The sequence below is a fragment of the Xenopus laevis genome, chromosome 5L (genome assembly GCF_017654675.1).
Source record: "Xenopus laevis strain J_2021 chromosome 5L, Xenopus_laevis_v10.1, whole genome shotgun sequence".
Lineage (NCBI taxonomy): Eukaryota > Metazoa > Chordata > Amphibia > Anura > Pipidae > Xenopus > Xenopus laevis.
The window spans coordinates 72,254,962-72,267,203 of record NC_054379.1 but is presented as its reverse complement, the minus strand read 5'-3'; the positions used below and the strand labels follow the sequence as shown (position 1 = coordinate 72,267,203).

The following is a 12,242-nucleotide window of genomic DNA, read 5'->3' as shown; positions in this document are numbered from 1 at the left end:
GGAGTGCTCTGGGGACCATGTGTTTATGAGGGAATAGAATAGCTGAAACTTAAACAAGACCACAGAATGGAATTCAGTGAAAGCTTCAAAAAATGGTTTACTTTTTGCCTCAAATGTACATACTCTGTTTGGGAACTGGTGACAGGAATATAATCGAATAGTGTAAGCCAGATCTCCTTCCTTGCATCTATATATTATTTTCTGTAGTTTCTCCTACATTCCATACTATGATTATTGGAATTCTGCCAAATTCTCATGCCCTCATCTGGAAGAAGTCTACAAGCTGACTTCATATATCTGTTGAGGGGACGACTGCTTTAAAGTTTTACCCGAAATTAGGCATGTAAATACTATTTAAATAGTAGGGAAAAATTCCAAATGTACAGATGTATAGATTTCACACAGTTCTTCATTTTTTTTCTTCACATTTTGTACTTTCAAAAAAAAAAAAATGTTTTCTTCTTTGTTTAATATTAAAATATCAAGCACCTCATTTAAAAAAAAAATGGAACAAGGTAGTTTTAACCTTTCAGATTTTCTTTTATTACTTTGTGCTTCTAGAATAGAATGGGCAGACTTTTGTTTGAATGCAATCCTTATACGTTCCCCAGTCTTACTTGATTCGATTATTACAAATAAGCATTTTCTAGCATGTCTTCTGTAGTGTTTGTCCAGTATGTACAAATATTATTTATTTACAAAGAACTACACTCATGGCAGTAGTAGCGCAACATTTTGGTCATTTATAATAAAAATTATAAAAAGTGCCATTTTAAAGAGGGGGATGCTGTGCTATGAGAATAGCATTGTAAAGTGTGAGAGGATAGAGAGGGAGCACCGTATTAAATAAGAAATTGGTTTCAAATAAGCTTGGTTATACTATCATTGTGCTGATATCTGTTCTCAGTGTGGGTTCTCGGTTTCCTCCAACTTTCAAGTTAATGCACACACACACGGCGGGCCGCACACCCTTGAAAAAGGTCCTTGTGTGGGACCAATTCATTGGATCAATAAACTTCTTCTTTTTTTATCTCCATTTGTTTTTTTTACAAAATCCTGTGAGTTCCACCATTACTTTATACTATATATAAATGATGACGTAGTTGGCCAGCTTAAATATATTGCAATATATGGACAAACAATCCCTGTTTTGTTTAAAGGGTAAGGCATTTTTTAGTAGCAGTATGCACAAAATGTCGCTGTCTTAAATATATTGATAATGGGTTGAGTGCAGAGGACTCTTGTATTTGACTATATGTATTTTGTGGTCACAGCCTCATTGCACCCCCGCCTAATGGTTTTAAAAAATAGTGGTGAGCACAACTTTCCCTTGTTTATATATGTATATATATATATATATACATGCATACATATACATACACACACACATACATACATACATACATACATACATACACATATACATACATACACATATACATACACATATACATATATACACATACATACATCTAGATATATATATATATATATATCTAGATATATAGCTATAGATATATTGTCCAAAATGAAAGTGTTTTCATTGTTGTGTGCTTCAGAAATACTACTATAAAAACAAGCTTGTATCCTGTGCCTTTTTTCCTTTTTCAGCTTTGAATGGCTGCCCCCATGGCAGCTTGTTTATATAAACTATAGCCTTTCTAAAGCTAACATGCCAGCTGTACCAGTGCAGGACAACAGTATTATATTTTCATTACTTTAAAACACTTTAATTTTTTGGTGTTTAATCACTTTAAAAGTCCAACATTAGAGTGTCAGTGGTTTCCCTAAGTTTGTAAACCTATAACTGTACATAGAAACATGAATGGGTGACTGAAACATGTATTTTTGAGGATTAAATCCAAACTTAGTAGAATAAATGGGAAATTTATACAAGACAAGCTTCTGTATGTTTGTAATGTAGTTGTCTGGGATCTATGGCATCTAGGAGATGAACTTCATTATACAGAGCTTAAACAAAATAGAAAATCTGACTCTCAAGGGCTATTTCTACAGCTGATAACATTCACTGAGCTGCAGATGTCTCGCCCTGTTGCTGTTTTGTCGTGTGACTGGATTTCTGCCATTATCCTGTTCGGCTCAGCTCCCAAGAATTTCAAGGAGTTCCTGGTGCCGGGGTGGTTAATGCATCCTTATTACGCTTTAACAATTCAACGCATCCACATCAACATAAGATCCAATGCCATGTGGTCTCCTGAACTAATCAATTGCGCATATATGCTGTCTACATATACCATTGCATCATGTTGTTCTCTGGAAGAGTTTTCAGAGAATTTGTACTGAAATGAGAAGCACAGCTTTATAGAGTAATTTTAAGGGCTTTTAAAATAAAAGGCTTCTCCTTTAAATATTGTTCATTAAAATGTTATGACAGCCGTTTAGATTTAAATGGAAATTAAATCTAGTCTTGATGGCCAAATTTTCAGTCATGTTTTGTGCATATTGCTAAATCCCTATTGCTGCAAAAAGTATATCCTTAATGCCTATTCACTGTGGCATTTCCATATACTTTTTATGTTCTGATTAATCTGTTTTCCTTATCTTTACAAATTAAGGTTACAGTTTATAGCCTGAAATGCAAAATTCAGGCAGTATCAACAGTAACATTGTCCTTAACTGGGGTGAACCATTGTATTACATGGTGTGACCACAATGAATCTATTGATTGTTTACTGTTTAAGGAGTTGCATTCTTGCCATTTAAAAATGTGGCTAATTATATTTATTGAGATGTCTGGACAAATTCTTGACCTTTTCGTCATTTGGTAACACAAAAGTTAAGGGAGAAAATGACCTTAACAACTTGAAATCATGAATTTATAAGGCATTCTCTACCTTTGTTAAAAGTTTAATTTTTCTTTGGACAAATCTTATATTGTTAATGTATTTGTTAAAATCATTTGGCATTCTGTGAAAAAAGATCCCCCGCTATGTGACTATAAAGTCCTCCAATGTACTTATAAAGAGCTAGTGCCTTTTCTCCAGAGAAAACAAGCCCACCTTTGATAGTTTTTCCCTGTACGATATTCACTTTAGTATCCAATAACTGACCCTGCCTAGAGTTGCACAACTTATTATCCACAAACATCCTTAATTATGCTTGTTAGGTGGCAACTAAATGTTTTTGGGTTTTTTTTGTGTTGTGTAACATCTGCTTTTCACTTCATGCCTTTCCTGAGTACTCAACCACAAGTCTTACGAGTATGCTGATTTCAGCAGTAATTTGGAAAGTGAACATTTGTCCCACATTTCCTCTGTAAACCCAGATACCTATAAGCTTTCCTAGTGCCGGTTCTCCCTGCCTTACCCCAGTACCCCTGCTTACTAACTTTTCATCTATAGCTTTAAGCAACACCCTGAATGATGATGTGTTTGGGGGCAAGGCTGGGGCACTCTACTTTATTCCTCCAGCCTACCAGAACTCATCCCATGAAAACAACTACATTGATTAAAATAAGTAAGTAAGTAGTAATAAGTAAAATAGTAAGTAGGGGGATACAGGGAGTCACCTGTACTGTAAGCTTTTTGTATCTACTTTTATAGAAAGGTAGTGATCCATTCCTGTTAAAACTGTTTCACTATACTTTCAGTTATACATTGTTTTAGACTTGGTTTAAGAGATCAAACCTTTATTTTGATGATAAAATACATGCTACGTTAAATATCACAACAAATTATTTGCCTTTGCATTATATACCTGAAAAAATAAAAAGCATATAACTATAAGTGTTTACGTTTTGTGCAACTTCAATGAAAATTTCCTCAAAAACTTTCCAAGTGCCTTCCAGCTATTCCAATTCCACTTATTCACTTAGAACGTTTCACTGTAGGATGCCAGCCAATCCTCATTATGTGAGTAGGCAACCAACAACTTGTCACAGCTGACAGAAAACTCCATTTATTTTCTGTCATAATTTACATATAATTTTGGACTAGGATTTACATTTTTTATATGCTATAATCTATTTATTATTAATTATAATAATATGCTATAATCTATTTATTATTAATTATATGCTATAACAACATACTTTTTTTATATCCATTTGTAGGGACCCCGTGGCTATTTGTCTTCAGTGTCAAATTCTATCCTCCTGAGCCGTCACAATTATCAGAAGATATAACAAGGTATCTTTATGTTTTGACAATAATTCAACAATGCAATGTATTTATCATTAATTTAAGCTGCATTCAAGTTATACCACATGTTGCCTTACATGCTATTTCACAGGTGCCCACATTGACTGAAAATTAAACTATTGTAGATAAAAACAGTGAATAATTATCAAATAATCTTTATTTAAAGGGGTTATTCACATTTGAGTTAACTATAAGTATGATGTAGAAATTGATATTCTGAGGCAATTTGCAATTGGTTTTCATTTTTTTTAATTTGTTGTTTTTGGGTTATTTAGCTTTTTATTGAGCAGTTTTTCAGAATGCAATTTCAGCAATCTGGTTGCTAGGGTCCAAGTTACCCTAGCAACCATGCATTGCCTTTAATAAGAGACTGGAATATGAATGTGTCCTGAATAGAAAGAAGAGTCATAAAAGTAGCTATAACAAAAAATGTGTAGCCTTATAGAGCTTTTGTTTTTTAGATGGGGTCAGTGACCATCATTTGAAAGCTGAAAAGAGTAAAAAGAAGAAGGCAAATCATTTAAAAACTATGAAAAATAGAATTGACTTAGAATTGCCCATTCTATAACATACTAAAAGATAACTCAAAGGGGAACTAAAGTCTAAAATCAAATAATGCTAGAAATGCTGTATTTTGTATTCTAAATATAAACATGAACTTACTGCACCAGAAGCCTAATAAAACAAAATGATTTATGCCACAGGGGGTTACCATCTTGTAACTTTGTTAAACGTCTTTGCAAGACCAAGACTGTGCACATGCTCAGTGTGGTCTTGGCTGCTTAGGTATTGTCATAAAAACAACACAAGTCAAATAATATCTGCCAGAAGCTGATATAACAAGATTAATAATTAGAATATGCAGACTGCACTGGGTCCCGTGTTGTCATGTAATCTAATGTGGATTTTATAGTTTTTGTATTGTTTAATACATACTTTGTCCAATCCTTCAAAATAAATCTGGCTCCACAATCTTTGTCCCTGCCACTGGAGTTGGAAACTTTAAAGGGGATGTAAAGGCAAAAATATCCAATACGAATCTCTACACAGTTGCCAACTGCTCTACAGGGAAACAAACAAACAGCTGCTTGAGCTCTGCACAGCTGTGAAGTAAGGTGGGGGGGTTGCCCCTTGCTGTTCGTAAGTATTATAGTTTCTCTGCAGAGCAGCTAGAGGCCGTTTCCTATCCGCAGGATCAAAGCAAGTGAAACGAAGGGGGAATTTCACTGCATACAGTCAAGTTTATTATGAAAACGGTACCCATTTTTAAATTAAAGTATATTGGAGATAAATTTCTTTTTCATTAAAGAAAGTAAAAATGGGATTTTATTTTTTTACCTTTACATCCCCTTTAAAGGGTGAACCGCCACTTTCCATAGGGAAATAAATTTGACTAAGCTCATGTGCTTTATGTCAGGTGTGATATCACTGTAATGAAATCTGTTTTTTAATTGTTAGCATTTTTATGACTAATCTTTTAGTAGGGTGTGGTGCTAAGAATAAGGTAACCTAACTCAGAAAAAATGATCGTATTATTTACAGGTAACCTAACTCAGAAAAAATGATCGTATTATTTACAGAAGTACAGGTATTAAACCTGTATAAACATTTGTAGCGCTATAGTAAACTGACTTGTGCTAGGGCCGTTTACTCTACTTTCCTTGGTGGGCTGAGACCACCGATGAGCTCTCTTTCTCAGGGGTAAGCCCTCGCAGCGGGGTGGAGGCAAGGGTGTAGTGTAACTGTAACCTGATATGCGATAGCACAATGATGGGCGCCAGTAGTTCTTTAACAGTGAACAAAGAACAGTATTTATTGAACAGTAGCACAGAGATCATTTAGCACATTGATCCACAATGGAGTATAGAACATACACAGCAGCATAAAGGAAGCATATACTCACAGCACGTATAGGCTAAATCCCCACAGGCTAGGGAATAAACAGCAGAGAGTAAGTTGACAGCATGTGATGGGTATTGCCCGGTTTTCAGGATATCTTCCAGTGGCAGACTAGGGGAACTCCTGACATCCCTATCTCAACACTTGGTTCCTTACTCTGGTTCAGTAATACCCTGGGATCTTAATCCCTCTAATCTCCTCGGCGGAGCCTTGAGCTGCTCAACTAAATAACCTCTCTATCACTCCTAGAGCAATCTATAAAACGAGTATAGCTGTCTAATTACTATGGCCAAGGCGCCTAGGGTCAGCACTACCCATTCCCTTCCAGCCTGCTTGGTTGGGCTAAAGCAATGGACCCAGAGCACATGGTTCCTAAACCTTTTATACTCTGGCACAGTGCCTCTAGAGTACACTGTGTGAACTGCAGGGGTTACATAAGCACAAGGTCCCCATAAGGACCCACTGAGGTGTCCATATTACTAGGGATGTGCCTGTCTGTAATGTGTAAGGGTGTCTAAGATTTTCACATCCCTACACATTCAAAAATATTTTTAACAGACAAACTTTTTTAAAACTCTTTTTTTAAATTTAAAACATGTTTTCGTTATTATATTAATTAGAACAATTTCTTATCTAAATTAGAATCCCATGTATGTACTGTTGTATTATTTCAAGGCAAAACTAAATTTTGCCTCATTTTTTTTTTCTCTGTAAGCTTATTGAATGAAGGCTGCACATAATTATTTCATTAAAATTACCATTTTTTTTTAACTATAATACTCGCCTAATCAAAAATGATTATGAAGTGACTAACCTATGAAACAATTGATTCTGAAGGAATAATTTGAATATTCCTTTTACTAACCACTTCCATTTAGCTTATAAGGCACCTTTACCCTAGAAAAAATATAAATACTATTTATAAGAACATCACCAGCAATGGAAAATATATTTAGTGTTGAAAATCGGTAAACCATTTTTCAGGCCTTAAATGTCTTAAGTTTTCTTCTAGTCAGACAAGTTCTTCTATGACCCACTTAGGAATCATAGTTGGCATACTAATATAGTTCTAAAATTAAGGTAAAAAGTAGAGCATCCTCTGATTGATTGGATACTATTTTCAGAGAACTTAACTGGAACCTAGTTTTTCATTTACATTGTAAAACTTATTTATATGGTGTTAATCCTTGATTACAGTTAAATTTATAATATGAGTAACATTTATGATATACAGTATTCACCTATTGTCTAGTCCACAAGTTAACTCTCCATGCTTGCTGATGGAAGTTTGTGGCATGCTGGCTTTTCCACTTTTCTGGTGTCATGCAATATATGACTATATTACTAATTAGCCTTGTATTATGACTTTTGTATTACATATATATTGTACACTGTGACCACTAACGTAGACTAATGACACTAGCCCGAAAGCATAATCAGAAAAAAAAATGAGAATCTACTGGCGGCATTGCACAGCTCCTCTCTGTTGAAGGGCTGTGGTCACCTTGGACTAAGGCTTAATCCAAAATAATAATGCACAGCATTTCTAGCTCACTTTGTTAAACTTTATTTCTTCTTTAGTTAATGAGAGCTGCCAACAATGAAACCATGAAGAGTAAAGCCAAATTAATAAAAAATGAATATACCTTATGAGTGAAAATATCATTTTTAGAGGTTATTCTAATTTTGACATTATTACTTCCAACCAATGTTCAGGCCAAAAAGGTGTGGAAAATTGTATGTTTGTTAAAATAGCTCATTCATTGTACTATTAATATAGGTCACTCCAGATAGGTTGTATGTAGTACCAAATTATTGTAGAACAAAGAAGATATATATAAAGACTTTCTTGCTCACAAGAACTTAAAGGGAATGTGCACATTTTTTAAAAGTGGTAGGTCTTTGCAAAATGTTTTTATTCCTGTAGCAAGCTTATGACAACCCTCTGTCCCACTGCTCAAAATGTATAGATCGGCAGCAGGTAGTAATAATCAGACAATCAACAGCTGACTTACAGCTCTACTTTACATTCCCTCATGGTTAGCATTCCTTTTGCATACCTTTAATCCTGTTAGTTGCCAATACAATTAATAATTATTTCAGAAAGTGAGAAAGCGTCAGGGCAATGAAAGTAGTGCTGTATGGTTCTTTCTGCATTTGAGCAGTGGAACAGTATGTCAAAGACCCCCTTTTCCAGTGTTTACACCCGCAAGTTAAAAAAAATACTGTGTCTGGTAAAGCTTGCTATGGGGAAAAAAACGCTATTTTGCAAGTCCTACCAAAGTTGGACATCCCATTTAAGGTTTAAAGGGTTATTTGTTTCTATCCTTTTTTCTTTACTTTATAGATACTTGCTGTGCCTTCAAATCCGCCAGGATATATCCTCTGGGCGTCTACCATGTTCATTTGCGACTCACACAATCCTCGGTTCATACACACTTCAAGCTGAGGTGGGAGATTATGAAGCAAGTGAGCACAGCGATGACTACATCAGCGGTTTTCAATTTGCTCCTAATCAGACAAAGGAAATGGAAGATAAGATTGTGCAACTGCATAAAACACACAGGTTTGTGACCAACTTTTTCCTAGGGCAATGGTACACGGTATGTCAATCAATCACTGCTATTCAGTAAAGAATAGCAGTAGTCAGCCTTAGCTGAAACGCAAAATGTGTGCTTTTAATTGCAACTATATTTAATGCAACTGAGAAACTGAGCCATTACTTGTGATATATTATTTTATATGTTTTGTGAAGGTGAACTTCCCATTTAATCTTTTTGATTGTTTGTGAAACAGACTCTAATATTCATTCTTTTTATCTGTAGGGGCCTGACTCCAGCTGAAGCCGAACTTCAGTTTTTAGAGAATGCCAAAAAACTCTCTATGTATGGTGTAGATCTACACTATGCAAAGGTAAGGTATTTTCCCTAATGTTGTTCTTCATTTTTGCATTTTTTTAAATTAATAAATACCTTTTTCATCACACTGTATGTGTTCACCACCACTGAGAAAAGACCAACCCCATTTATGTACTGACAAATTAATTAAATCTGCCTGTCTTTACAAAGTATACATGATGCCATGTTTCTTAAACATCTTGATCTGTCTGAGGCAATGGAGTGAACCCTTTTTCTTTATAATTATATGAAGTGTGTATGTATACCAAGTCAAAGTACCATATAAAAACACAAATATTCCATTTGTGTGTTATAGGATTCTGAAGGTGTAGATATCATGCTTGGCGTATGTTCAAATGGATTGCTGATTTACAAGGACAGACTGCGGATTAACCGATTTGCTTGGCCTAAAATCTTGAAAATTTCATACAAAAGAAGCAACTTTTACATAAAAGTCAGGCCAGGGGAGGTAAGGGAATTGTGGATTATTAAATTGGCTAAACAATGTTTATTTAACGAATAAAAAACCTGGTTTTGTAGTCTAATTTTAATGTACAGTATAACATTTATACAAATTTCTAAATTCTGTTTAAAATATAACCACTTGTCATATTGTTTTCATTGATAGGACAAAATAAGGTGCTTAAACAAATGCAAATAAAAAAATGGAGCTAAGACATATTCTGGTAGAGAGACTTAAAGGAATTGTTCAGTGTAAAAATAAAAACTGGGTAAATAGTGCCAAATGAAAAGTGTTTCTAATATAGTTTGTTAGCCAAAAATGTAATGTATAAAAGGTGGAGTGACTTGGTGTGTAACATAATAGTCAGAACACTACTTCCTGCTTTTCAGCTCTCTTGGTTTACACGGACTGGTTAACCTGGTTACCAGGCAGTAACCAATCAGAGACTTGAGGGGAGGGCACATTGATCATATCTGTTGCTTTTGAATCTGAGCTGATTGCTGAGGATCAATTGCAAACTCACTGAACAGATTTGTACCATGTGGCCCCCCTTCAAGTCGCTGACTAGCTCAGAGTTATAGAGCTGAAAAGCAGGAAGTAGTGTTCTGCCTATTATATTAGACATCCAGTCACTCCAGCCTTTATACATTACATTTTTGCCTAACTAACTCTATTAGAAACATTTTTTATTTTGCACAGCCTATCTAGTTACCCAGTTTTTATTTTTCACACTGAACTGTTCCTTTAAAACTGTTCTTCAGGTCTTACAAAACTTAAAAAAGCTGTTTTGTTACATATAAGTAATAGGGATGTGATGAGAGACGCATGGCTTGTAACATTTCATTTGTTTACTAACTGTGACTGTTTTCTAGATGGAACAGTTTGAGAGTACCATCGGTTTTAAGCTGCCAAACCATCGAGCTGCAAAGAGGTTATGGAAAGTTTGCGTTGAGCACCACACCTTCTTTAGGTAACTAGATCATCTTCTCTTTATTAAATTTGACATGCTAATTTGGCATAAGAGCAAATAATAATAATGATAATTTGCCAGAGCATGCATTTTCCCTCATTTAAGTGAAATCATCATAAGAAATGGAACGATGGCCAGGAGATTTGTCGCCTGTGGTAGCAAATTTTTAAGGCGGACGGCAATTCTCCCTGTGTGTCATTGCCCTTAAAATAATTTTTGTAACAAGTGTTACATGGTTCTTCAGCCACTTCACAACATGCACATACTAGCTTATGAATGGCAAAAATGGCATGTTTGGGTTCATCATTATTAGCCCAGAGTAAAAGCATCATTGCCTGACTTCAAATGTTGCATTCTAGCAGAATAAAGAAGGTATTCAATAATCCATTTTATTGTTGGTTTTATTCAGTTATTTATTTTTTTTTATCCATTAGAAGGAAAATATTGGTTTCAGCAGACTACAACTCTTCTACTGTTCATGAGTGTCAGCTTGCCTCCCTGATTATGATTAAGGAAGCAAAGATATGGATATAAAGGGCATTATGAACCAGGCAGAAGAGCCATTTTGTGTTTGGGTTTGTCTGTCCTTTAACAGAAACAACATGCAAAATGTTTTATTCGATATAAAGAGAAAAGTTAGTTTTACACTGCTGCATTTTAAAAGAACTGCATTTATTTTCAAGGTACAAAAGCTGTGTATATAGGTGTTTTAACATATTCTATTACAAATACATTTGCACTTTCCATTCCCTATAGATCAGTTTTTTGTTTGCTTACTGTGAATACAAGTTTAGTGCGAATTGTGCTATTAGGTGCTTTTAGTTTCCTTTTTCTCCAACCTTATGTTAAAAATATCCTGTTACAGGCTCTCCGCTCCTGCACAAACTCCGAAAGCCAAATTCTTGACTTTGGGTTCCAAGTTTCGATACAGCGGCCGCACCCAGGCACAGACAAGAGAGGCCAGCATAAAGATAGACAGGCCAGCCCCATTTTTTGAACGAACATCTAGTAAACGCGTGTCCAGAAGTCTTGATGGAGGTATCTTTTATTTGATATTTAATTTTTAGTTAAAAGCAACATGATGCCAAGAAATAAAACATGAACATTTTTTTTGATCTTTATATGATGTTTTATATGCATCCAGCTGTCTCCCAGAATTCAGTAAATCATTGACAGTAATATAAAACTGTCATGGGTATACAGTTAAGTTATACTGTTACATCACTTTGTTTTTATGTACACAAAATTATTTTGACCCCCCCCCACACACACACACACTTTTTTTCTATTAAAAGAATTTCTAGTTCGTCTGAAAATTTTCAGTTATAGGTAATATGCAAACAACCAATCAGCTTATGGTTTCACAGATTAGTGATTGCACAAAGATATTGGCTATTGTGTAATGGGTTTGTTATCTCATTGATACCGTTATTATGACCTATAGTCCTATATCTTTTACACACAAATAACTCACTTTCTGGCCCTCAAAAACAGAAATAAAAAACAAAAGCATATCATTGTGAATTCTTGCTTTAAACGGTGCTTTGGTGCCATCCTGTGGACACATAACTCACATTTTCATTAAATGTCATTTCCTTATTTAATCCTTATCTAATAAAACAGAGTTTCATGCACTGGTATAAATGTGAACCCTGTGAAATAAACATTTAAGGGGAACTCTTACAGCATTTTTGCATAAAGAAATTTATTTCTGTGCATCTTAAAAATATACAATAATTAAGGTCTGAATGGTTTTAAATTAATTTATGAATATAACGGCAGTTGAAAGCATGATTAGGCTTCCTTTTATCTGGTTTTTTACTTTTAAAGCAATGTAGCAGAAGCTAGATTTC

General features: G+C 34.8%; 1 protein-coding gene across 10 annotated transcripts in view; it reads left to right on the top strand.

Annotated features, from left to right (window-relative positions):
* The window catches only part of epb41l2.L (erythrocyte membrane protein band 4.1-like 2 L homeolog), an 80,510-nt gene that overhangs the window by 31,485 nt on the left and 36,783 nt on the right, over positions 1–12,242 (top strand). For all 10 annotated transcript variants that reach the window (XM_018263175.2, XM_041562943.1, XM_018263173.2 and 7 more), the window contains exons 6-11: positions 4,073–4,148; positions 8,407–8,625; positions 8,885–8,972; positions 9,273–9,425; positions 10,292–10,389; positions 11,255–11,427. In XM_018263175.2, coding sequence (XP_018118664.1) covers positions 4,073–4,148; positions 8,407–8,625; positions 8,885–8,972; positions 9,273–9,425; positions 10,292–10,389; positions 11,255–11,427 — 807 coding nt within the window. The remainder of the gene's footprint in view (positions 1–4,072; positions 4,149–8,406; positions 8,626–8,884; positions 8,973–9,272; positions 9,426–10,291; positions 10,390–11,254; positions 11,428–12,242) is intronic.